Source organism: Paroedura picta, chromosome 5, assembly GCF_049243985.1.
Source record: "Paroedura picta isolate Pp20150507F chromosome 5, Ppicta_v3.0, whole genome shotgun sequence".
Lineage (NCBI taxonomy): Eukaryota > Metazoa > Chordata > Lepidosauria > Squamata > Gekkonidae > Paroedura > Paroedura picta.
This window is the reverse complement of record NC_135373.1, coordinates 18,216,188-18,243,860: the sequence shown is the minus strand read 5'-3', so window position 1 is coordinate 18,243,860 and position 27,673 is coordinate 18,216,188. Positions and strand designations below refer to the sequence as shown.

Sequence of the window (27,673 nt, the reverse complement as noted above, 5' to 3'; positions counted from 1 at the left end):
AAACGGTGGTGGGTGAGCGGCCTGTGTGTGGGCTGTAGGTCCATGGGGTGTTTCCTGGCAGAATGTCCCAAGAGAACGTCCACCCTGAGAGAACTGTCTGGGGAAGCTCCTGCTCAGCGATTTATGGAGGACATGGGCATGGGATGAAGCCTAAGAACTAAGAGAATGTCAGAGGTCACCTGGCCAAGCCCACTGGGCCCCAGCCATGGAGACCACCACCACCACCACTCTGGACAATTCCTCAGAGGAGAAACCAAAGTTGCCGCAATTTTCGGGAAACAGGCGACCTGCTATGAAGCACATCCGGTGGCAGGTCTCCAGAATGGGTAGACGTAATTCTGGTGTGTGCTCCTAACCCCCCCTCCCCTCCTAGTCCCAGTGATTTTGGGGAGCCCCACCAGGAACAAAGGTTTCCCCCATGCTCTATGCAGGATGTATGCAGAGTTGAGGACTTGCTATTTAATTGACCTAGCACTGCACATCGTCAGAATGGAAAGAAAGAATTGACTTATAGGCCATATATGTAAAGAATGGGAGCATGGAAGCTCATGGAGGAAATGCCACCTGCAACCTATATGCTGCACATGGTTTGACCATTCTGTGCCTTTGGACTTTGAAATTGTTTATGCACTTTGCCACTCCTTCCTCTTAAGTAAATATAATGAGTGGAGTGTGACCACACCTTGGCTTAAACAAAAGCAGATTTTAAAAACGAATACAAATCATGGCAAAAGCTTGTGAAGCCATGATTGTGACAGTTTCATTCGTTTTCTTGGATCACAAATGGATCAGGGTGGTGGCTGCAATATGGAAAATAAATAAATGTCGAATTGCTCTGGATCGCTCAGCAATGATAAGCTTGAGTCGAGCATGGGAAAGCCAGGACATCAGCCTAATTACTAAACGTAGTTCGATCGCTCGTATTTCCAATATAGCCACTGATGGCTGCGAAAACTGGACCATGAAGAATTTGCAGAGGAGGAGAGTTGATTTGTTTGAACTCTGGTGCTGGAGAAGGCTTCCGTGGGTTCCATGGACAGGAAAAGTCACAAACAAGGAAATACTAGAATGCATAACGCCTCACTGGAAGGCAAAAATCAGGAAACTCCGGCTCACTTTCTTTGGTCATATCCAACTCAGTGGAGGGAGCAATTATGCTAGGATCGGTCAGTGGGAAAAGGAAACCAGGCTGACAACACGGTGATCAAAACGGACACTGGCCACAGTGTGATTCAGCTAAAAGAAATGGTGCAAGATTGGAAAATGTGATTGTAAGCCACCTAGAGACTCCTCCAGGCAGTGCAAAGCGGGATATCAAAACCAACCCTTTCTTCTTAATCTAAACTAGCAGCTGGCCATGTGAGAACTGGCCAAGTATTACAGGGCTTGCAGAGCAGCGAATGAAGGCTCTTTGCTCGGAAGTCCAAATTTGTTGGCTATTTCTAAGAGGAGTCCCAGCCACTCTCCATGGGACAAACGTAAGGACAGGACCAGCATCAGCATACCCTGAGAAGGGGCAGTTGCCAGAGCCCACAACTTTGGTGGGACCCACTGCTGCTGTCCTCCCCATATGCACCTCCTCTGCCGCTGGTCTGTATCCATGCTCCCCACTGCCCAAGTCATGAAGGAAGGCTATGGAGGGGGAGGGGGGTGTTGCACAGCGGTGGACCTCCTGGTGACAATGGCCGGGGGTGCAGACAACTGGGCATAGATAGCGGGAAGCCTTGCAAGCAGGAGGAAGTCAGGCAGGTGGGGGGAGGAAAGAGCATGCGGGTGTGCAGACAAAGGACGGCGTGGAAATGGGAGGAAGGGGGCCTTGCGCCTCCAAATCTGGAAACAGCCTTGTCAGAGATATTTATTAATTCATTTATTATTGGGTTTGTATGACTGCCGCTCCCAAGGCTGGCTCACAGCGGCTTACAATTTCGATATACAATCCATAAAATAACAGTAAGAAAAGCCCATTAAAATACTGTTAAAAAGCATTCTAAAGCTCAAACCAATCCAAGGCGATACATAATTTAAATTCATATCCCACACGAGCCCGGTGGGTGGAGCAAAGACGGCTGGTGGAAATTGGGATGATGTCATTAGGGACCTGTCAAGTCAGGCCAGTATAGCCCCGACTTTAAGGGGAGAGGGAAGCCCGATCTTATTCCCCCGGACCACCTCCTGGTGTCAGACAAATGCCTGTCGGAAGAGCTCAGTTTTGCAGGCCCTGCAGAACCCAGAGAGCTCTGACAGGCCTGCAGCTCTTCAGGGAGCTCATTCCACCAGGTAGGGGCCAGGACCTAAAAGGCCCTGGCCCTTGTTGAGGCCAGGGGTGCTTCCCGGAGTCCTGGGGTCATCAGCAAAATCATACCCGCAGAGTGGACAGCTCTGCAGGGTGCATAAGGAGGTAAGCGGTCTCTCAAGTATGCAGGACCCAAGCCATGTATAGTCTTAAAGGTTAAGACCAAAACCATGAACCTGATCCGGAAGCAGATCGGTAGCCAGAGTAGCTGCTTCAGCAGAGGCTGAACATGGTCCCCCCAAGATGATCTAGTGAGGTCCCACGCAGCCACGTTCTGAGCCAACTGTAACTTCCGGATCAGAGACAAGGGTAGGCCTGCATAGAGCGATTTACAGAAGTCTAACCTAGAAGTGACTGTTGCATGGATCACAGTGGCCAGCTGTTCCGGGGGCAGGTAGGGCGCTAGTAGCCGTGCTTGGTGCAGATGGAAAAACGGCGTCTGGACTACCTGGTGACCTGGGCCTCCATAGAAAGCAAGGCATCCAGGATCACTCCCAAACTCCTGGCTTGAGGCATCGATGACTATTGTAACCGATCCAGGCATGGAAGGCGCACTCCTTGCCCCTGCCCCTTTCGACCCAGACAAAGGACATCCTTCTTGGAGGGGTTGAGTTTCTTCCTGATCCATCCAGCCACTGCTTCCAAACAACTGGTGAATGTTTCTTGGGGGGATCTGGCTGGCCGTCCATCAAGAGCTAGAGCTGGGTATCATCCTCATACTGATGACACCCAAGGCCACAGCTCCTAACCAACTGTGCCAGAGGTCACATATAGATGTTAAATAAAGTGGGGGAGAGCATTGCTCTCTGTGGCGCCCCACAAGGGAGTGCAAAGGAATCAGATAACTGGCAACCCTCTGTGACCTGTTCTCTAGGAAAGAGGTTAGCCACTTAAAGGCCGTCCCTCCAATCCCAGTGTCAGCGAGGCAGTGAACCAAAAGCTCATGGTTGACCACATCAAATGCGGCTGGCAGACTTAATAACACAAGGATGGCTGACCCTCCTTGGTCCAGGTGGTGTCGGAGATCATCTGTCAGGGTGACCAGCATGGTCTCCAACCCGTGGCCAGGACGGAAGCCGGACTGGTATGGACCTAGGGCCAAAGTTTCCTCCAGGAATGCTAGGAGCTGGTCCACGGAGGCCCTCTCAGCCAACTTGCCCAGGAATACAAGATGCAATACCAGATCCTGAACCAAACGCAAGATGCTGGAAATACAACAGCCTTGGACTTCAGATAACTGTGCTTCACTTACAGGAATGTAATCAGGAGCATCAACCCCATAACCCAGGTTTCATGAAAGCCTGGCCTTTCTTGATGGCCCTGGGTTTTCTGAAAAAGCGGGAGTTGATTCATTTTTAATGGATTTTTAAAATTTGTTAAACATTTATGGAGTGATATAACCATTTATGGTCACGTCAACCCACACCCCTCCCAAAAAGTCCAATGATGGCCCTGGAGGGGGTGGGGAGGGGACGGGTGGGCAGGGACACAGCTATGCTTCCCAACCATATTATGCGCAATTGGGCCATTTCTGAGGTTTCTCAAAGTGCAAAGAATGTCTCAGGGGTTTCTCAACAGTGAAGAAGCTGAGAAAGGCTGCCATAACCAATAACACTGAATTAATAATAATCTGTGAATACTGAAAAGTGTTTTTAAAAAGCAACTAAGCCAAGCAAAGCTTGAACAAACTGCAAGGCAAAATCTAGTCTGCCTAGAGGGGTAGCTTTGTCTTGGCCATGGCAATTTAGCACCATAGTAATTGTAATTACAGAAGAGCTGGCTACAATCAAAACTTCACTGCTTCTTGGAAACAACAGCCAGGTGCAAGTTCTACATTCTCTTCAACTAAGCATGAAGCATCCATTCTGTTTAAGGGTCTTAAGCATTTCCATTACTACCAGGAAGAAGTTGACCTGATGTCTATTAGACCAGCAGTGTGAAGGTCTACAACGGAATTAGCAGCCCAGGCTGGGAGAAGGTTTCTCAACCCTGGTTTTGCTTGCCTTAACTGCACACATGACCAATTAAGGGATGCAACAAAGAGATTAAGATGGGACAGCGCAGGAGTACCAAACCACAGTTGGTTGCACCTGCCTATTGCGTATGCTCTAGGGCAGGGGTAGTCAACCTGTGGTCCTCCAGATGTCCATGGACTACAATTCCCATGAGGCTCATGGGAATTGTAGTCCATGGACATCTGGAGGGCCGCAGGTTGACCATCCCTGTTCTAAAACAAAGCAGCAGGCACTGCACACATGGCCCAGGCTACTGAGGATCAGCCCCTCCTCCCACGTGTTTACAAATGCTTGATAAGTCTGGTAACCCCCCCTACAGCTTTGCCAATCAGCCCAGGAAGCACCAATGGAAGCGTCACTGAAGCGACTTCTAGCACCCTGGAGAGCCAAGATGGTTTCCTGATGTCTTCGTTTTCTTTTCTCAGCTGGTGAATCTCCTCCTTTAGCTGAGCAGCGTGCTTCAGGAATCCGGCCTCCAGCAGAGCCTTTTCCTCCTATGAAGGAGAGTATTGCGGTTAAAAAGCTCACAAGTAAAAGAATGAGATTTTTCTCACTCCAGAGCAAACAGGCTTGCCAATTCATCCTTGGGAAATTCGCGGAGTTGACAGCTTGGCCATTTCCTATAACTGCTGTTCATCAAGTGGTTTTCGGATCAGGCGCAGGTGGGATTGCATGTCTGCTGGTCAGACATGGAAAAGGGTTTCCAAGCTTTCCTGAAGAAACTTCTAGATTTTGGAGTGCTCCCTCCACTGCATCTGTAAGGGATCCCTTCTGGCACCCAAAGGAGCCATGAAGATGAACTGGGAGTGACACCAGCCACCCCAGGTCAGCGGGGATACGATGTTATACAGCCACCAACCGGTGGCTCTCCAGATGTTCATGGACCACAACTTCCTATGAGCCCCTACCTGCACTGGCAGGGGCTCATGGGAAATGTAGTCCATGGATATCTGGACAGCCACTGTTTGGCCACTCGTGCTATAGAGGCAATCTACCCGAAGCCCTTTGCAATGGGAACAAACCCAAATTGGTTTGCTGTGACGCTTACCCGGAGTTTACTCTCCAGCATCTTGTTCTGCTCTTCCAGCAGCTTCTTCCTGTCCTTCTCCAACTTCTCCTTCAAATGCTGAATGCTTGCCTCGTGACTTCGCTTCTGATCCTCCAACTTCTGCTCCAGCTCAGCCTGCTGCTTCCTCTGGATCTCCTTCTCCCGCTCTGCCGCCTCTGCCCTCGCCCTGGCATCTGGACCAGAAAGAAAAAGCCGAATTCATCCTTAGAATGTATCATATAGCAGCTGAGTCCCTTTAACATGCATCTGGGTCAGAAGTTTAATGTGTCTTGCACCAAAGGCCACCTTGTAGTTGGATATCCTTCACTCAATCCCTCTCCTCTACAGCAAAAGCCTTCTCTCATTCAGTATCTGAGTTCTGTAGAAGTGTGGTAAAGATCTGTGCCTCTTAGACTGTTTATGCACTGGAGGTTTCATGCCAGGCTGCAGGCTGGAGTTTTAGTCGTGGCAGGTTCCCCCACTCTTCCTGCAAACACATGGGGGAGCATTCGGCCTGGTGCACCTCATCCGTCCCAGATTTCTGCTCCTGCACAGAAGCTGGGGCAGTGAAGTTCCCAGTGCGTAAACGGTCTTAGAGCTGAGAAGGCCCAGAAAAAATCAGAAAATAAAAATTTCCCCAGGACACTTTTTTTCAAATGGTGAGGTCTCCCCACCACCACCATCACCACCACCAAAGAGAGAGAAGAGCTCCAGCCCTCCCCACCCTAAAAGCAACATCTCTGATGCAGTGTCAGCAGGATCCAGCCCATCTGCACACAACTGTGCCAGGCCCCTACCTTCTGCTTCCTTCTCTTTCTCTGTGAGGGCTTCATCGCTTTGAAGGATGGCTCTACCCACAGCCTCCTGGTCCTTGAAGAATTGCTCCACTTCAGCCTCTGCCTGAGTAGTGGAAGAAACAACGGTCAAGATTGAGATTCTGCTGCCATCTTGGGTTGTCTTGGACTTGTATTGTTTTATGCGGAGGGCGGGATTAATACTTTTTGTAAACAGCTATGAGCGGGTTGAGTCCAGGAGCGGGGGTTACTAAATATGAATATTAAATAATAAATAAAGATTCGGGCTAAACAGATAATTGCTGGTTTCACAATCAAAGGGGCTCGTGGGATATGCGATTTTTCCGTCCAAGTACAAGTCATGTAAGGGCAGTGAGCTCACAATGACCACTTCAGAAGCACCAGAACTCTGGATGTTTCAAATTAAGAAGCCACAAAGGCCTGCAAATTAGATCAGAACAGTGGTTCTGGGGAAGAACAAAACATTTTCCTCACCAGGGGTGGCCAAACTGAGGCTCTTCATGCTCGCAGGGACCCATGGTAATTGTAGTCCATGGATACCTGGCAAGCCTCAGTTTGGCCAGGCCTGAGATATACTAATGTTGGCAACATGGCTCTGATCTTATTTTAAACCTCAGCACCTTTTCTGTCATTTTAATTTAGGGTGGCCACCCCAAAACATTTAACAAACAGGAGCTTCCTGTTAAGCTGAGGGAATCAACAAGTCAAAAATGTGTTTACGTAAAGACTGCTATAGAGCCTCTTGTGGCGCAGAGTGGTAAGGCAGCCGCCTGAAAGCTTTGCCCATGAGGCTGGGAGTTCGATCCCAGCAGCTGGCTCAAGGTTGACTCAGCCTTCCATCCTTCCGAGGTCGGTAAAATGAGTACCCAGCTTGCTGGGGGGTAAACGGTCATGACTGGGGAAGGCACTGGCAAACCACCCCGTATTGAGTCTGCCATGAAAACGCTAGAGGGCGTCACCCCAAGGGTCAGACATGACTTGGTGCTTGCACAGGGGATACCTTTACCTTTACCTTTTTAAAGACTGCTATTGCACCTACTTGGAAGATGTTAATTGATGGGGCATATAAAAAAAAACACAGCATAGCAACTAAAAGCCAGAATCTGAGGTCAGCATTCTAAGGTAGATACTTGGAAATGTTTAACCTCACAGATCAAATCCATGATGATCCATGAAACCAAATCTTCACTCAAAGGCTCTGCCAAGAATAAAATCCCAGGTGTGACCCCTTTCATGTGTGGGCCTACCAAAGTTTAATAGAAACCCAAAGCACTCAAAGCAAAAATAAATCCTCACCATGACCCCTTTCCCTGATTCCTGGTGGTATCTCTCTCTAACAGTCTTCAGATCATTGCAATAATCCTGATAGCCACCAGGGCGGGAGTAGATGGCATTGTTGATCCTGTTCTCCAGTTCCTTAGAGAGCCGCTTCAACAGAGCCTTGCAGCGTTTGGAGGATTCCAGTTCGTTCTGACAGCAGTACGCCTCCTTCTTCTGAGCTAGAGCTCGCTGGCAGAGGGGGGAAACAATTTAGAAATGACTATGTGTGTTTTGAGGTCAGGAGAACAAACTGTATGCGTGTTGTGTTTGTCCGGCACAGTAGAAACTGCAAGAGGTCGCTTTGCTCAGAAAGCTTTCTTAGCTGGAGGTGAAAGCTCAAGAGACATCTTACCATCAGCTCAGCCTGGAACTGCTGCTGGTCATCCTTGAAGGCACGGGCCATAAAGACTTGAAGGGCCTCGTCCTCACATTTTGCATGGATCCCCAAGAGCTCCTGCAGAGTCTCCGTTGGCAGCTTCAACTTCTGATCCATCAGCTCCACGTAGCGGCCAGTGGCTTCGAGCACAGCAGCTGAATTCTCCATTTGAGCCAGAGCTAGCACTGCGTTCTCCATGCAAGGTACGCCCCCACTGCGGATCGTGCCCACATAGGTTTCCACCAAGTTTGCGAGCACTGAGAAGAAGAGAACAAAAGAGATGGTTCTGGCACCACCCATATAGGGTAAATTTAGCTGCTTTATGTTTGTGTTTATTATATTTTAGGCCTCCCTCCCAGCAAGCTGGCTCAGAGTGGTATACACAGATATAAAATGCACTATAGCAATATAATAAAATTAATTTAAATTTAAATAAACAATAACAAGTAATAATAAATAAACAATAACAGGCTAAAACCAGCAATGATTGTGTATTATGACTATTGAATCTTCCCAGAAATTCAAGAAGATTTGGGAGTGGTTAATGTGAAATAGATGGACCAATGAGTGGGTGGAGACATGGCCCTAACCAAAAGCCTGGCAGAAGAGCTCCGTCTTACAGGCCCTGTGGATAGTAGTTCGCAGGTCCGGACAGGTAGTATAAAACCACCCTAGGAAAAGAAAGTAGGCCTTGATACTTGGGGGACAACCAGGTGCTCTTTGGGTCATTTCATGAAGAACTGGATTGTGGTGGGATCTAAGAAACACATAATTCGTATTTGGAGAGGGGGTGGGACAGAATTGGAGAGACGAAAATATGTATAGGAATACATGTTTCCTGTTCCACTAAGTTTTAGGTAGGCAGAGAAATGCTAACTTTGGCCCCAACCAAAAGCCTGGCAGAAGACCTCCGCCTTACAGGCCCTGTAGATAGTTGTTCACTGGATGAGGCAGGTAGTATAAAACCTCCCTAGGAAAAGAAAGCAGAGTAGGCCTCGATATTTGGGGGACAAGCAGGTGACCTCCGGGTCATTCATGAAGAACTGGGTTCTGGTGGGATCTAGGAAACATATAACCCGTATTTGGAGAAGGAGTGGGACAGAATAGGAGACAGAAAGATGTAGAGATAGAAATACACGTTCCCGGTTCCTCTAAGTTTTACAAAAACCGCCCTGAGCCTCAAGGGTGGGCAGTATATAAATACAATAAATAAGTCTTGCAAGTGCCTTGCTGTAGGAGGATTCATCTTGTGGGTGGATCTTGTGACCAAAAGGATTGCAAGCTTTTTCTATTGTCCCTGAGCCACCATCAGTGCTGGACAGAGAACTACTGAGCTACAAGGACTTACATCGCCCATTGACAACGTGCCCTCCTGGGATGGTCTTTGGCTTGGATGTCTTATAGACGTGGCGGCAGAACTGGATCGCTTGCTCCACAAATTCAGCTTCCAGCTCACTCTCCTCCATCTCCTCCAGCCGGTGGAGGTTCTTTCGATTGGTGGGGCGGTCAAAGATGAAACATTTTCGGGTGGGGAAGAAAAGTCGGATGCATTCGCGGGGCAGGTTGAACACCTGATCCTCACGGGAATGGCCTAGGAGTAAGACAGAGATTGACATCTGGAGATGGAAGAATCTGGAAAGGCATCTAGCAGTGCAAAGATATTGGGACTGGTTTTTGGCAAACTGGTAATAGCATTTCCACTGTTAAATGCATCCTGTTAAACAGCTTCTGCCTGAAATTTTGAAATGTTAGGCCAGACCTCACTCCCTGATATTTTGTGGTTGTTTCCACCTCCTGTGGCAGCCATTTTATTTACGGGATTTATAGTCTGCCCTACCTTGGGGAACTTTTGTCCCTGGTTCACCCCTTATGGCAGCCATTTTGAGACTGTACCCATCACCCTAAGCCAGTACAAGCCCCCTTACTAAGGCTGAAGTCAGAACATGGAGTGATTAGAGACCAAAAAATCCCTTTCTTCACACATATACATGAAACTAAGCTCCTTTCAGACAGGATGTCAGAACACACAGATAAAAGGCAGGAACAAGATGATGTCATAGCTCAACTTTTGCCCTCTCCGTTGAGAGCAGCAGAAATATTTCAAAGCAGACCCTCCCACCAAAGGAAGTTTAGAGCAATGCAGGGAGAAAGCCGGAAAGCAGGACAATTACCCCAGGAAACAAGCTTGTTTTTGAGACTCTCAGACTGCAGCCGATGCAGAACAAAGCACCGGTGTACATAAGCACCTTGTTCCTCAACATCCCTGAGGAGATCAGATGCAGTCTTTGCCTCTGAAGTGAACAGCTGGCCATTCAATAGCTTCAGCTGAAATCCATCATCCATGATTTGTTGAACTGTGCAACGCAGCACACCTGGACAGTGTAGGTGTGTATGTGTGTGTGTGTGTGGGGGGCATATAGGTGTTATCTCCTTGAATGGGACACCTCTCTGTCTTAACCTGGGATCTCGATAGCTCCTCTTCCTCTCACTCCTCCTTTGTCCTCTCACTCTCTCTCCATGGACTTCCATGAAGACCCATGCCTTTCCAGGCCTCTCCTGCAGGCCCCCACACTTCTCTTCCTTCGACTGCAACCTGAATGCCAACAAGTTTTATTTTAAACAATATATTTTACTGTATTTACTGCACTCAGTACTATACTTCTATGACTCAGCCAAACTCTGCTATATTAACCATATATCCCAATAAAGATGATTTTATGTATTCATTCATGTTTGGATTTATATAACCACCCCCTCCTGGATACCAGCTTGCGGCAGATTGCAGCTTATAAATTACATTAAATATTAATCATTTAAAGTTAAGACAATTAAAATTATAAAGTGCATAGGATTCTGGGAGTGCTAATATAAGCTTGCTTGCAGATGTTACATTTAATACCCGTTATTCCTTTATTCCAGGGGGAGGGCTCTTTTGGGTTTTTGTAGCAGGAGGCCAAGTTGATATTGTTCTGTAAATCACTGGCCCCAACCAAATGCCTGGAGGAAGAGCTACATTTTGCAGGCCCTTCAGAACTGTGAAAGCTCCTGAAGGGTCAGGGAGGTGTTCCGGGAGATCATCTCAGCAGGTTTGGGTCAGGATCAAAAAGGCACTGGTCCTGGTTGAAGCATTCGTCTCGGGGGCCAGGGACCACCACCCAGTAAGAATTGGTGGAGCACCGAGCTCTATGGGGGGCAGTCAGCCAGTTTGTCCCTCAGGTACATGGGACTCTACACATGGACATCACCAGGCGGACAACACAGAAATTAGTTTGACTATGTGCTCTGCAGCCAAAGATGGAGAAGTTCTATACAGTCAGTAAAAACAAGACCAGGAGCTGATTGTGGTTCAGATCATCAGCTTCTTGTTGCAAAATGTAGGCTTAAATTGAAGAAAGTAGGGAAAAGCACTAGGCCACTCAGGTATGAACTAAATCATATCCCTGACAAATATACAGTTGAGGTGACAAATAGATTCAAGGAAACAAATCTGATAGACCGAGTGCCTGAAGAACTATGGACAGAGGTTCACAACATTGTACAAGAGGTAGCAACTAAACCCATCCCAAAGAAAAAGAAATGCAAGAAAGCAAAATGGCTGTCTGAGGAAGCTTTACAAATAGCTGAGGAGAGAAGGGAAGTGAAAAGCAAAGGAGAAAGAAAAAGATACACCCAACTGAACGCTGAATTCCAGAGAATAGCTAGAAGAGATAAGAATGCCTTCTTAAATGAACAGTACAAACAGAAGAAAACCATAGAATGGGGAGGACCAGAGATCTTTTCAAGAAAATTGGAGATATGAAGAGAACATTTCATACAAAGATGGGTATGATAAAGTAGCGATCCCCAACCTGTGGGCCGTGGACCACATGTGGTCCGTCAACTAACTGGAGGTGGGCTGTGAAGGATGCCTTCCCCCACCCCCCCGGCCCTTTACTTCATCCACGATCCGGCAGGGGCACATGGGACTATCTCGTTGCAGAGAAACAAGCTCAGGGTTCCCATTGATTTGTCATTGTCATGAGTTAAAATTTCCATGAAAATAAAATGTTCCTTATGTTCATTGTTGTGGCGTGTCTGTATCTTATTTTGAAGGGGTGTTTAAATATTACCATAGCGACCAGAGTCAGAGAGCGTTAGGACAGTGGGCCTCAGTAAAATTGTCAAGTGTTGAGTGGTCCCCGGTGATAAAAAGGTTGGGGACCACTGTGATAAAGGACCAAAATGGTAGGGACCTCACAGAAGCAGAAGAAATTATGGCAAAATTATACAGAGGAACTATACAAGAGCGAGATTAACATCCCTGATAACCACGATGGGGTAGTCACTGACCCGGAGCCAGACATCCTGGAATGTGAAGTCAAATGGGCCTTAGGAAGTCTGAGCAACAATAAAGCTAGTGGTGGTGATAGCATTCCAGTTGAACTATTCAAAATCTTAAAAGTGAAAGTGCTACACTTAATATGCCAGCAAATTTGGAAAACTCAGCAATGGCCACAGGATTGGAAAAGGTTTGTTTACATTCCAATCCCAAAGAAGACCAATGCTACCGCACCATTGCACTGATTTCTCATGCTAGCAAAGTTATGCTCAAAATCCTATAAGCTAGGCTCCAGCAATATGTGGACTGTGAACTTCCAGAAGTACAGGCAGGATTTCGAAGAGGCAGAGGAACTAGAGATCAAATTGCCAACATATGCTGGATCATGGAGAAAGCTAGCGAGTTCCAGAAAAACATCTACTTCTGCTTCATTGACTATCCTAAAGCCTTTGATTGTGTGGAGCACAACAAATTGTGGCAAGTTCTTAAAGTGATGGTAATACCAGAGCATCTTATCTGTCTCTTGCGAAATCTATATGCAGGTCAAGAAGCAACAGTGAGGACTTCCGGCTAAGATGTCGTCCTGAGAGGGTTGCAGGGCATCTGCTCTGCTATCTCTGAAGCCTGACAGGGGTCAATCATGCAAGCAATTGGCAGAAAAGAGGAGGGGTGCGCAAACCCCACCTCACCTTTCTACCCAGGAAGTTCCTGGGGCCGTCTCCAATCCTTTAGGGAGTATATCTCCCTGGATTATAGGCTGTCAGCGTTACAGGTCCAGAGGACAACTGCCCTTTTCTATCTCGGACTTTCTTTTCTCTCTTTAATCTTAAAGTACCTGCTTCAACCCTACACGACGATTTACAGCAAATGAACGTTGTGAACTGAGGGGAGGACATCGGCTGAGTTCCAAAACATCAGTTACTGCAAGTATCTCTCGTTTTTTTTTCTCCGTCTCTCTTCCTGCATCAAAGCCCTTTGTTTCCCCCCTCCTTTTATTCTGCTCTGCCCGAAGCCACCTTGTTATGAGGCAAGCTAATTCTCCTAACTAAGCAGAAGAAGGACTCAAATCAACTCAAATTAATTGACAAAAGCTCTTACTGCAATTGTTTTAGTTTTCGGAGATAAGAGATAAGAGCTGTGAATGGAAAGATCTCATGAGAACTCTGTTCCAGCACGAGAATATCTGCCTTACTGATTTCAATTCATCACATGCCTGTGCCGGAACGTTAGAGGATAAAACAGAGGACCTCTACTGGCCACTTGTAAAATTGTTTGAGGCCGGCTGTTGTTGTTAAAAAGATTGGCTCATCTAATAGAGAAACAAACCCAAGATTTCAAAGCATTTACAGAAGGATTGGTTAAAAATATCTTCCAGGAGATCCAAGATGGCAAGGAAGAAGTCTCCAACACGAAAGATGGATCAATAACAGCGGCTGATGACAGCTCTAAGCAAGGTGGAAAACCAACAGTAGAAGAGAAATCTGAAATTTTGGAGACGGAAAAGGCGATGTCGGAGTTCTGCAGCCCAGATAAGGACACCCTTTTTAAAAAGACATACAGCCATCTCAAAGCAACAGTGTACAAAAAACAATCAAAAGATATATGGATCTGTAGTGAAAGTAACCGATTTAAAGGAGCTCTTTGGGAAAAAAATTGTATTGATACTGGAGTCCAGGAGGTGCAACGGCCTCAAGATTTATCGATGCATATTCTGCGGGAAAGAGTACAACTGCACTTTCCACACCAAAGGCCAATGGGACAGAATATAAGTCTACGGGAACAACAAGATGTAGCAAGCCTCGAGATGAGACCCCCTTAAGAAGACCGAAAGCTCATATTGTTCTATGTTTAATATTAAGCATTTAATCTAAACCTGGAAACTTACTATTCTTTGTATTAATAACAGTGTTTCTTTCTTGTTTCTTTTCTTTTGTAGGCATATAGGTAATATAATCGTTAGTGTTGGAAATATAAAACGGGGTTTACCCCCCTTATTTTTTCTTTTTTCTTTATTAGTGTATTGTTATAGGGCCAAAGCTCACACTGATCTGTAGAAAATGTTTAATTTTAAGCTCTCAACTTAAATCTGAAAATATACCTGTCAGGATGGCTCTTAGAATGGGTCAAGTATAAATTGTTTTGTAGATATATCTGTATTAAGGATAAGGAGAAGCTATGAAATCCTCTTGTAATTTTTTTTTGTACATCTTTAAGGTAAAGCCCTATTTTCTTTTCCTTTCATTAGAGTATACAGGGCCAAAACTCATATTGTTTTACAAGAAATGTTTAATGTTAAGCATCTAACTTAAACCTAGAAATATCTGTCAGGATAGCTCTTAGATTGTATCAAGCAGTTAATGTGAGGTCTACGATCTCTCAAGTAGGTTGATTATTAACAACTTATATCTAAATAGGCCTTTTTTATGTAGTGGAAATGTGGATGGCTCTTAGACTCAGTTCTGGGCAAAAGTTTATATCATTGTGTAGTTAATGTGGGGTCGTACATTTTCAAATGATGATTATATTTTATATTTTACAGTTCTTTGTATTAATAACTCGTATTGCATTCTATATTTCTATCTTTATGAAAATAAAAAAAACTTGTATATAAAAAAAAATGAAATGCACCCGGCGTATAGGACGACCCCTCCACTTGGAGGCATGTTTTTCAGGGGGGAAAAGTAGTCTTATACACCAGCAAATACTGTATTATTAAAGCATTTCTATTGTGGAAAACTGAACAATCCCTAGGTGGCAGTTCAAGGCCATCAAAAGATTTGAAAAACTCTGTTACAAATATGGCAGCTCTCTAAAACACTCTGACTATCCTTCTTTTACTGAAACAGGTCAGCAATTTTTAATACTATGAACCATGACTTAAATAAAGATAATCCATTCCTTACTAGCCACAATTAGCATGACTAGGACAATTATTAATACCAGTTTACATCTATTGTGAATAGTTACTATGCATGCGTTATATTGTTGTTGTTGTTGTTGTTGTTGTTGTTAGGTACGAAGTCGTGTCCGACCCATTGTGACTCCATGGTTAGTACACTTCTTGCATTTCACAGTGTTTTAATTCCACTATTCACAAACTTTCCATTCTATATTCACAAGTATACCACCAGCATGCATCTGGTAACAATTTTTATGCTACAATAACAACACAATCTTAACACCATCCTGGGAGTAGGCCCAGATAAGTAGACGTGCTTAGTAGTCCACTGTAAACCAGTAGCCTTAAAAAAATTTTTTCTTTGGTTCTAGGAAGCATCCCAATAATTTAGGACCTATCATTTTCCACAAATTTTGTACAGCAATAACTATGCTTTCTATTCATTTTTACTACAAAATCCAATCCTAAATGCCTCATTTTCTCAAAATTTCATTAAAGCTGTGACAACTGTGATAGTATATATAAATACAATAGGATTAACATATCTTTTATCACTAGGAAAAAAACTTCTAACAGTTGTTCTGTAGAAAATTGTTCAATGAATTAATTATGGTAATTATTAAACTTACATTATTGTCAAACTTAAAAAAAAAAGAAGCAACAGTGAGAACTGGGCTGATTGGTTGAAAATTGAGAAAGGAGTTCGGCAAGGCTGTATACTGTTGCCTTGTCTATTTAACTTGTATGTGGAGCACATCATGAGAAAGGTGGGGTTAGATGAATCACAAATTGGGATCAAGATTGCAGGGAGAAATATCAACAACCTCAGATATGCAGATGATACCACTCTAATGGCAGAAAGTTAAGAGGAACTAAAGAGCCTGTTGATGCGGGTGAAGGAGGAGAGTACAAAAGTTGGCTTGAAACTCAACATCAAGAAAACTAAGATCATGGCATCCGGCCCTCTCAATTCCTGGCAAATAGATGGGGAAGAAATGGAAGTAGTGACAGATTTTATTTTCCTGAGCTCCAAGATCACTGCAGATGGGGACTGCAGCAAAGAAATTAAAAGACGCTTGCTCCTGTGGAGGAAAGCTATGGCAAACCTAAACAGCATCCTTAAAAGCAGAAACATCATCCTGCCAACAAAAGTGCGTTTAGTCAAGGCTATGGTCTTCCCAGTTGCAATGTATGGCTGTGAAAGTTGGACCATAAGGAAGGCTGAGCGTCAAAGAACTGAGGCTTTTGAACTCTGGTGCTGGAGAAGACTCTTGCGAGTCCCTTGGACTGCAAGGCGAACAAACTGGTCAGTTCTAGAAGAGATCAGCCCTGACTGCTCCTTAGAAGACCAGATCCTGAAGATGAAACTCCAATACTTTGGCCACCTCATGAGAAGGAAGGACTCCCTGGAGAAGAGCCTAATGCTGGGAGCGATCGAGGGCAAAAGAAGAAGGGGACAACAGAGAATGAGGTGGCTGGATGGAGCCACTGAAGCAGTAGGTGAGAACTTAAATGGACTCCGGGGAATGGTAGAGGACAGGAAAGCCTGGAGGATCATTGTCCATGGGGTCGCGATGGGTTGGACACGACTTTGCACCTAACAACAACAATATCAATCAATCAATTTTATTTATGGTCATAGACCAGCCAGTAAAAAACATAAAATTACAGATATAAAATCAGTTATAAATGGGTGAAAACTAAGAAATAAGAACAATTGTATATGGATCCAGTATAAAAGCACTAGGGAACAGGGTTGGTCCAGCTCTGCCTTATTTTTATAGCTACCCAAGCAAATCTAGCAATAATTTTTGTTAGATCTTTATTTGTGTCTGAAAGTAGTAGCCTAAGACGCTGTTTCCTCAAACCTCTGGGGCATTCTGCGAGCAATAGGGCCAGTGAATTTGTACGGAGGTGACGATAGAGCCTGCACTCAAATAGGACATGTTCAGCTGTCTCTATTTGACCTTCGCCGCAGACACACTTACGTGCTTCTATCGGTAGCCCCTTGAACTTTCCTTCCAGAAAAGCGGAAGGTAGGGCATTATAGCGGAGAAGAGTAAAAGATCTTCTTTGTTCAGAATTTAGAAGATCAGTTAAATATGGCATTAAGACAGCCTTATTAAGAAGGTCTTTCCCAAAAAGTGGGTCCAATATCTTATTGATATCATGCTGTCTTTCTACATCTATTACTCTGTTCCTTATTAATTCTTTCGCTTTGTCATGTCCCAGGCCCAGAATAAATTGATAGGACAGACCATAGGAGCACAGCTTCTCTGGTAGTGCTTTTAACCAGGGTGCGACAAATGAATCTGTCAGTAGGAGGCTGATAAGACCTCTCTGCCGAAATACCAGTTTAAGCCAGAACATAAGGGTTGCCATCCAGAGCCTAGTCTGAACATTAACCATTCCAGTCTCTATCCTAATTGCGATATTGGAGATGTTATTTGGCAATTGGAGAATAGTTCCCAGAAATTTAGACTGGACCTTCTCTAGGTTAGATAGATTACCAGAGATGCTTATTGGGGCCCCATAGGTTAGTTGTGCAAGAGCTTTAGCCTTAAAGATGTTGATGGCCGCTTGTATGCATCTTCCACCTTTTTGCCAAAAAAATTTCTGAATTGCACTTGAGCTTTTCTGCGCGTTTGATGAGATATAATTTATACGTGCAGTTCTAGTTTGTGTGGCCTGAATTATGACTCCCAGATATTTGTATTGTTTTACTTGCTCTATCAGGGTCCCATTTATTCTCCAAATGTGAGATTTTGGCCTCTTTCCACAAACCATCACCTGAGTTTTATTATGGTTCACTTCAAGGTAGTTTGCTTGGCAGTACAAGTTTAAGGCACTCAAAGCTCTTCTCATTCCTATGGGAGTCCTAGAGAATAAGGCTAGATCATCGGCATAAAGCAAAAATGAAATGTGTTTTCCACTGATTTTTGGAGGATGGAAATTTGGGTTTTTGAGGTAGCTGCCAATGTCATTAATAAAGTAATTAAATAGGAGGGGGGCCAGTATGCATCCCTGTTTAACTCCCTTTGTTGTCTTGATTAAATCTGTGAGATGTCCTTGAGGGCTACATTTAACTCTTATGGCAGTATTTTCATGTAGTTTTTAAATAAGCACAAGTAGCCTCCTGTCTATGGAGGTCCTGCCTAATTTGGCCCATAACAGATCTCTTGGAATGGAGTCAAATGCAGATTTAAAATCAATAAATGAGATATAAAGGGAGGTTGATTTCTTTGAGGAGTATTTAGCTATTAGGTGATCTACCAGCATACAATGATCCAGTGTGGAATATCCTTCTCTAAAGCCTCCTTGTTCCTCTGCTAGGATGTTCTCTTCTTCTAGCCAGTCTCTATATTTCTAGCATAGGTGCCTAGCATACAGCTTACTTATGGTGCTGAGGAAGCTTATTGGTCTGTAGTTTTGGGGTTCCTTCCTATTTCCTCTCTATTTCCTCTCAATATGTAATTCCGCTGCCCCATGGTTGGCTTTGGTAGGTTGTACTGCTTTCACTGTGACTGGATTTTCTTACAGTCACTGGGCATGAGTTTTCAGTCATAAACTGAGGCTCTGCTGTCAGCCAGAAAATTTATTTATTTATATTTATATTTTTATATTTTGCTGTAGAAAATTGGTAGAAGAATAGTTTAAATTCATGAACAACACACGTTCTGTGCTACTGACCTATATTATATAGCCCTATAGCCCTCGTCTCTGAGTTATAAGAGGGACAGGTTTCCCGCTCTAGCAGAAGGCCTTCTACCCACACTGCCTTGTACAACAGCAGCAGGAACTATAGAGAGAAAATTAACTGGGGCAACATCACTTCATATCACATAACCAGAAATGACATGATGCTTCCCTGCAATGCTCTAACAACCCACCCCAAACCTACATTTTGAGGAGACTGCTGCAACATCCTGGCGATACGTGACATCATTTCCTGTTATGTGACTGGAAGGGATGTCATGGTGTTATGCACTGCAGGCCCCCACCTCCCAAAAAAGCCTGCTGGGTTAAGCAACTGGGAGGCCAGAGTTGGCCAAGGTTGCAATTCACAGATGCTATATTTAGCTTTGCCATACTTGTGTGGTCATTATCTTAACACCGCCCGTGGCGCCGCGGGCGCCACGGACTAAATAAAACAGTAAGGGGTCCTGGGGCGGGATGAGTCCGGGATGAGGAAGGGTCCAGATTGGACCCGTCCTCATGACAGACAATCGGAGGGACCAATCGGCAGGCGCGAAGCGCCTGCCGATTGGTCCCTCCGATTCCCAGCCCCAGGAACTGCGAGCCGCGCTATGCGCGGCTCGCAGTTGCTCCCGGCCTGATGCGGTGAGAGGCGCAAAGCGCCTCTCGCCGCGTCAGGCCACCCCCTGAGGGAGCCCCCGCCAGTCGAAGTGCCTCTCGCCCACTCAGTCGACTGCAGCGAAGCGCCTCTCGCCGCGTCCAGCCGCCGCCCGAGGGAACCCCCGGCAATCGCGTGGAGCGCGGCTGCCGGGGACTCCCTACCCGCCGCTTTAGTCGAGCCCGGAGGCGCCTGAGTCGAGCCCGCCCAGCCACCACCGCCCAATGGAGGATGCCTCGGCTCGATCTCCAAGACCAGCGCCAAAAGCGCCCAGGCGCTCTTCTCCCAGGAGCCGCGGCTACAGTCCCGCCCCAGCCACCTCCCAGCCCGAAGCAACCCCGGAGCGCCTCTTTACATCGCCGCCCGTCGCGCCGCTGGCCCCGCCGCACAATCAAGCCTCCCGCCAGCACCTGCCTCCTGCCCTCCATGCCGCCCGCCTCCACTCACAGCCTCCATGCTGCAGGCCCCACTCCAGAGATCCAGGTAGGCTGCACCTCATGGGCCCCCGGCCACCACTCTCCCCGCCTCGCTGATCGTCCCACACCCACCCTTCGGTCCGCCCCTGGCCCCAGAGAGCCATGCCGCCGAACTCCCCAGGCCCGCTAGCGCCCGCTGCATTTTGGGGGCAGCGGGCTTATTTACTAGTTATTATTATAAAAATTTGCACGCCGCCACTCATGGATCTGCCGTCTCGTGGTTGTGAACAACGATAAAACAAGAAAACCATCACAGCACTATTATGTATGTGGGCTCCATTGTGCTAACAGGATGCAGATGAAGAATCGTAAGTGAACCAATTACTGACACTTGTTCTAAGGACTCACGGGCCAATTGGTAGCCTGAGATGAGGACAAATCAGGTTCTTTGATGTGTTAGCAAAACTGTATGCAAGTTCGTGTTGTGCCTATGTTCCCTTTTGGTGTTCTTGGAGTTGGAGTTAATAAAGAGCTGAAGGTTTTCGAACTGCTGCCTCTGTGTCTACCAAACCTGCAGGCTTAATAAGTACCTTTCTTCAACTTCAAGGCATTTTCCAGGTATTCGTCGTCCGTGCAGGGCTGCCCGTTCAATTCCAGCTGCAGAGAGAAATCTCTCACTGCCCAGATGAACGTTGGGAAGAAGCGGACGTACTCAGCAGAATCTTCCAGTGCCCCCGAATTCTCAGTAGGTGACGATTTGGATTTGATGCGCTCTGTCAGTTCCGTCACGTAACTGTTGACCTGGCTCAGGAAGATACCAAATAACCTGGTTTTCGTTACAGGGGGGAGACCCACCTCTTGGAAATGTGGCCCCACTTCTACCTCATAATTAGCTTTCGTTACTGGGCAAGACCTGTCCTTGGCCTTCTCTCCACAGCTGCATGTAACTGCCTGTCCAGACATAAAGGTGATACTGCTTTTGATAGATGTGTATTTTGGGAGGGCTGAGAGGAGCTGCCCATGATCAAATTCTCTCTTTTACCCCGTTAACTAGATCAGAGCCTGACCTTCCACTGCGTCATGGTTTTCTAATCATCAGTTAACCAACCTTGACCAGGGGAAGTTGATTCTCCTGGAAGCCACCCATAAAGAATCTTGAATATTTAGATCTTGAAATGTATATAAAAAAGGTATCCCCTGTGCAAGCACCGAGTCATGTCTGACCCTTTGGGTGATGCCCTCTAGCGTTTTCATGGAAGACTCAATACGGGGTGGTTTGCCAGTGCCTTCCCCAGTCATTACCGTTTACCCCCCAGCAAGCTGGGTACTCATTTTACCGACCTCGGAAGGATGGAAGGCTGAGTCAACCTTGAGCTGGCTGCTGGGATTGAACTCCCAACCTCATGGGCAAAGCTTTCAGGCGGCTGCCTTACCACTCTGCGCCACAAGAGTAAACGTGTGCAAATATGCACTCTGCCACCTAATATGGCTCGCCTGTATATCTGTTCCGCACAGGAAAATCCAGCTGCCAAAGCACATTGAAAGTGCATTATCCTATGTGTGCGGAACAGGCCCAGGTGGCCTACTTCAAATGCAAGAGGCCCCCCGGAAGCAAAACTATAAGGAGATCTGCTTGTGGCTGTGGATTCAGGAGGATACTGCAGCTGGTCCATGGCGTGCTGGTCGATGGTGCCGATGCTGTTGTAGACCAGAGTACTGCTGAGGAGGACGGCCAGAGCAAAGATCCAGGAGTCATTCCGTGAATCACCCTGCGAATGGGAGAGCAGAGAACGGTGGAGTTCAGACTCAGTTCCTACCTCCCAATGTACCAGGCATTTGTTAAGCGTGGGTTTAGATATCCAATTTAGCCAACCTTTAGGCAGCATTTGACACAGTCGAGCATGAGCTCTTAGCTCATCACCTTGCCAACACCACGGTTTGGGGGACAGCCCTCAAATGGCTGATCTCCTTCCTCCAGGGTTGCGGACAGAGGGTAGCAATAGGAGAAAGTATCCTGCCATCACCAGCTCCCATTTGGAGTCACAGAAGGAGGAGTCCTCTCTCGTATCCTATTTAATATCTTCATGTGCCCTCTTGCTCAGCTGGTGCGGAGGTTTGGACTGGGTTGACATCAATATGCACATGACACCCAGCTCTTCCTCCTGATGAATGACCGCCCTGAATCTCCCCCAGAAGCATTAGCCAGCTGCCTGGAAGTGGTGACAAAATGGCTCAACCAAAGTAATCCCTGCAAAGATGGAGGTCCTGTGGCTAGGGAGGAATGTTATGATTGATATATTTGTTGTGATGTTGTTGTGATGTTCCATGTCATTACCTCATGATGTTTTATGTAAACTGCCCAGAGACATAGGTATAAAAATCTAAATAAACAATAAAGCTGGGAAACCACCACTGGTTATGCAACTGTAAAGAAAATAGCCTGTAACTATGAATTCTACTTTTAAAGGGAGACAACGTGGTGTAGTGGCTAAGAGCAGCGGCTTCTAACCTGGCAAGCTGGGTTTGATTCCCCGCTCCTCCACATGCAACCAGCTGGGTGCCCTTGGGCCAGTCACGGTCTTCTACAGAACTCTATAGAACTCACAGAGCCATCCTGACAGAGCTCCCTCGGGCCCACCTACCTCACAGGGTGTCTGTTGTGGGGAGAGGAAGGCAACTGGAAGTCACTTTGAGACTCCTTCAGGCGATGAAAAGTGGGCTAAGAAAACCAACTCTTGTTCTTCTAAAGCCTCCCAAAGCTCACCATGATTCAACCCTTGAAGGTCACAAAAGAAGGTTACGCAACAGCCACACTCATGCCAGCGTTCAGTGCCTTCCGGTTCCTTGCACAGCCTCTGTTTTACCCACAGCTATGTGGAGTTTTTGTCACCTTACATGCATTTTGAAGCAGTGTTTGAGAATGTGCCTGGCAGTGGTGGTTCCTACACATCACCCTAACTTCCTTTTTAACTGACTCATGACTCAGTTCTCTGCAGTCCCTTCTCTGCTTCGAATTGAGCTCTGAATCACAAAAGCGTATGTGTTCTTTTGTGTCCTTTAAGGTGCCCACAGGCCTCCTGTTGAAACACCTCAAGGTATGTTCAACAGGTGCAGCATCCTGCATCGACAAAAGTTCAACAGGTGCAGCATCCCGTCCATCCAGAGATGTCCAAATCACCTTTTCCACATCACCAAGTCCCTCTGTATCCAGAAGCACCAGGGTCTGGTCCGGTCTGCCAGGGTAGGGAACACACCACATCCAGATTCCCTTGGTGTTGGCTTGCACCGTGGAGCCCAGAGGGAAACCTGTGCATGAAAATATTGACATTTTACAGGCAAAGAAACAGGTGAAAATGATTTCGCCAAGGTAGCCTCTCCTCCAGTGAAATCCCAAAGGTGTTTCTTCCTCTTGGAAGGGGATGTAGTTATATATTTGCTATGGATCTGCTTAAGGCACAAAAAAGATTGTTTTATATTTTGTGGGCTTTAAAAAAGATACAGAAGGACCGAATTACATACTGAGTAGAGTCAGTACCCCAAGTGATAATTTAGTGTAGCCTTTCTCAACTTTTGTACCATTGAGAAACCCCTGAAACACCAGAAGTGGCCCAATCATGCAGAAGACGGTTGTAAAGCAGAGGACACGCCCACCCAGGGCCCCTCCCCACCCCCTCCAGGCCCAGCATTGGCCATTTTGGGAGTTGACATTACCATATATGGTCATATCACGTAATAAACATTTAAATTTGTTAAAGGTATATACATAAATACACAAATAGACACACAGAATTATTTAACTCCCACTCATTCAGCCAACCATCCGAGGGCTTTATGGAACCTTCGTTGAAGAACCCTGCTTTAGTGGATTAGAGCTTGCAACCTTGGAATTGTATATCATGCAAGACACACCTCAGGAATCTGGGTTTAAATCTACCCCCTCCCCAGGCTTGCCCGCTTGGTACTAATTAAGGGAAAAGAGTCCTGAACGCAGAGTCCGATTTCAAGGGCCACAGGCCTGCCTATTCTGCTGATCTGAGGGATTTCACCGTTGAATTATCTCCCATCCTCCCCTGATGCAGCCCTGAGTTGAATGAACTGACGTCCCTCTTTCTCTCACCTGAGTTCTTGCCAGCTAGCTTGTTCATGAGGTAGGACTTGCCCGTTCGGTACAGCCCCACAATGGCCACCACCACCACCGGCTGATGGATTCCCGAGAGCAGCTGAAGGGCTTCTTGATGGACAACCAACTTCCTGTCCCTGTTCTCGATAAGGCACACAGGATTTGGCATATGGATTTCAGAGGCCATAGCTCACAGCCTGGATGACCTGTCATCGGGGCAGGAGAAAAGAGGAACAGCAGACCTTACTAAGCAGGTACGTTTCACATGCCTGTCTTCTAAAGTAGAACCCTGGAGATGCTCCGGTTTTGCAACTGCAGAACATTTTTACAAAGAGCTTATCACAGTCTTCTCAAGAAAACATCAATGATCAATGAGTGTCCTGCATAGTTGGATGAGATGACCCATGAGGTCCCTCTCAACTCTATGATTCTATGAAGAATAGGAGAGCTAGTAGCTACCAGCCATGAAGGTCACGAACCAGGAATCAGCAAGCGCCTTTTGAAATCCAGGAAATTAAATACCAAGTGGAATTCTTATGCATTCTATCCTAGCATTTAGGAACAGATTAGGACTTTCAGCCTTCACGGAACACTCTTTGCACACTGATTAATGGGAGATCCTGCTAGTCAACAGCAGCTCACTACACCATTCATCCACCCACATACAACACCATACGATCACCTACCAACTCATCCATCGGTCTGTCCACCAACCCATCCATCCATCCATTCAACCACCCACCAACCCATCCATCGGTCCATTTATCCATCCACCCACTAACCCATTCATCCATTCGTCCACCAACCCCCAGGGAAATCTCGGCATCATCTCCGCTCCCCCAAACACAAAATGTCCAGGAGAAAAGGGCAAAGCGCCTCCAGACTGAAATGCTGAAGCAAGCAGTAATATACCAGCCGTGGGCTTTTAAGTACAAGTATTGAGAAGAAGATCTGTGGCGCAGAGTGGTAAGGCAGCAGAAATGCAGTCTGAAGCTCTGCCCATGAGGCTAGGAATTCAATCCCAGCAGCCGGCTCCAGGTTGACTCAGCCTTCCATTCTTCCGAGGTCTGTAAAATGAGTACCCAGCTTGCTGGGGGGTAAACGGCAATGACTGGGGAAGGCACTGGCAACCACCCCGTATTGAGTCTGCCATGAAAACGCTGGAGGGCGTCACCCTAAGGGTCAGATCTTGCACCCGGAGCTTGCACAAGGGATACCTTTACCTTTAGCTCCGTAGTAAAGATACTGCTCATCCGCAGTATTAACTCCGTGCGAGACAAACCAATGAGTGGCATTCTTGAAAAGTGTTAAGAAATGATTGTGTGAGTGTCGTGAAAGGGGGAGCGAAGGGGTGGTGGGTTCTCCTCCTTTGGAAGTTTCTATGCAGAGGCTGGATAGCCGTCAGACAGAGGAGGACGCTCTCTAAGTAAGCCCAGCCTGAGCCATCTGCACCCCCTGAAACCGCGTACGTGGTGGATGACAGGCTATTCCAGATACAGAAGGTAAGGATTGGCAAGCAGTGCCACTGCAGCTTGAACAAGCCAAAGGGAGGTAGATCTGGGACAACCGAAGCCTAAAACCAATAAGGGTGCTCCTGGGGATGTGTCAAACCAGGAACGGTGGAGGTTGAGCAGCCTAGAGCAGGGGTAGTCAACCTGTGGTCCTCCAGATGTTCATGGACTACAAGTCCCATGAGCCCCTGCCAGCGTTTTCTGGCAGGGGCTCATGGGAATTGTAGTCCATGAACATCTGGAGGACCACAGGTTGACTACTCCTGGGAACTTCCATCCAAAGAGAACTGGCTGGGGAAGCTCTTGCTCAGCCAGCAGTTTCTGGAGGTCATGGACATGGGATGAAGCCTATGAACCAACAGAATTCCAGAGGTCCACCACAACCGCTCAGGAAAATTCCTCAGAGGGAGAACCAAAGTTACTGCAGTCTTCGGGAAACGGGAGACCTGCAGTGAAGCACATCTGGTGGCAGGTCTCCAGACAGGGTACAGACGTAATTCTATCCCTCCCCCACCCTAGTTCCAGTGATTTTGGGGAGCCCCTACCAAAGGCAAAGGTTTTCCCCATGCTCTATGAAGTATGCATGCAGAGTTGAGGACTTGCTATTAATTGACCTAGCATTGCACATCGTCAGAATGGAAAGAATTGATTTATAAGACATATACAAGTATTATTATAGTTGTTGCTGCCTGCCGTTCCCCAGTAGGGTCGAGGGGGGGGGTAAATTAGATTAAAGCATGCAACAGAATACATTATAATAATAAAGCAAAAGTTAATTAATCCAATTCAGGTTTAAAAATTTATAAGATAAAGGTGTCTCTTCATGTCACTAGTTAGGACTGGCACCATGGGCTGTGGGTTCAAATCCCTGCATAGCAGTTTTGAAATGGGAGCCCAGACCAGCATCATCTTAACCCAGAGCATCAAGGGGAGCCCAAAACCGGCAGCCCCTTCTTGGGATTAATTTCTCCCCACAGCACTTCCCAGGAACTGCAGAGGAGCTCATGATCCTTCTACCGTTGCCCTGGGATTTAGCCCATTCCCTTCTGGCATAACCTACCTCACAGGACTGTTGTGAAGGTTAAAACGGTGGAAAGAAGACCCCCTGGACGAGACGCAGGAATTGCAGAATGCACCAATACAGAATGCATTTTAACAACATGCACACAAAATAGGCTGCTTGTTTTTTGGCTGTTCTTCATTTGAACAACCTGTACTCCAACTTGAGGAGGCTCGACGGGGCTGAAGGTTCCCCCCCCCCCCCCGACTTGGCCCAGGTCCCGATCCACGTGGGAACGACCGGCCTGGGAGCCCAAAGAGCTGCTCACACGTTCGAAGCGGGCGGCTTTCCTCCGAAAAAGGGATCGGGTCCCTTTTTCTGCAGCTGCACGAGGAAGCACGCGTGGAGGTCTTACCTTCTCCCTGCGAGGGAAACGGGAGCGGCTGTCGGGCACCTCGACCTCCGCGGCCTGCCTGGCCGCCTCTCTCCCGCTCGCTCTCCCTCGGCCTGCTTATATCGGGGGCGAAAGCGAAAGCGGGCGCTGCGCCCTCTCCTTCCCTTCCCTTCCCGTTAGTCGCCGCCGTTTCCCGGCAACGAGTTCCCCCGCGAGGAGGGATCCCTCGGGAGAGCGGGAGGTCTTCTTGGCGAAAGCAAAGGACGAGGGCGCATCTGGGGGCTGGACGAACCAAGCCGACCGGCGAGGGGGCTGCAAGGCGAAGGCGTCCCCTCTTAGTGGACAATGCACTAATACTGAATGCATTTTGACAACATGCTCAGACGCACAGAACAGACTGGTTGTTTTTTGGGGGTTCTTCTGCAAGTCCCCCGCAACTCGCTCCAGGTCCCGATCCAGGTAGGAGCTACCGGATTTGGACTCTGAAGTCCAAAGAGCTGCCCAAGGGTTTGAAGCGCATCTCTCTTCCGGAAAAGGGATCGGGTCCCTTTCTCTGCAGCTGCACGAGGAGCCACGCGTGGAGGTCTTACCTTCTCCCTGCGGGGGAAACGGGAGCGGCGGCGTCTGTGGGGCCCCTCAGTCTCCGCCGCCTGCCTGGCCGCCTCTCTCCCGCTCGCCCTCCCTCGGCCTGCTTATAGCGGGCGCCAAAGCGAAAGCGAAAGAAAGCGAAAGTGAGCGCTCCATTCCTCGGCGTTAGTCGCGGCCGCTCCCCGGCACGGAGTTCCTCCACGAGG

General features: G+C 47.1%; 1 protein-coding gene across 1 annotated transcript; it reads right to left on the bottom strand.

The window, feature by feature from the left end:
• Positions 1-1,852: 1,852 nt before the first annotated feature.
• On the bottom strand, positions 1,853-27,673 carry LOC143837195 (guanylate-binding protein 3-like). Its single transcript, XM_077336770.1, has 11 exons — positions 27,470-27,673; positions 23,972-24,180; positions 23,033-23,160; positions 21,514-21,623; positions 20,445-20,647; positions 9,216-9,458; positions 7,844-8,124; positions 7,468-7,680; positions 6,154-6,256; positions 5,357-5,550; positions 1,853-4,802 (listed from the first exon to the last, which is right to left on the bottom strand). The coding sequence occupies exons 2-11, from the start codon at positions 24,159-24,161 to the stop codon at positions 4,590-4,592; spliced, it is 1,878 nt and encodes a 625-aa protein (XP_077192885.1). The 5' UTR covers positions 24,162-24,180; positions 27,470-27,673; the 3' UTR covers positions 1,853-4,589.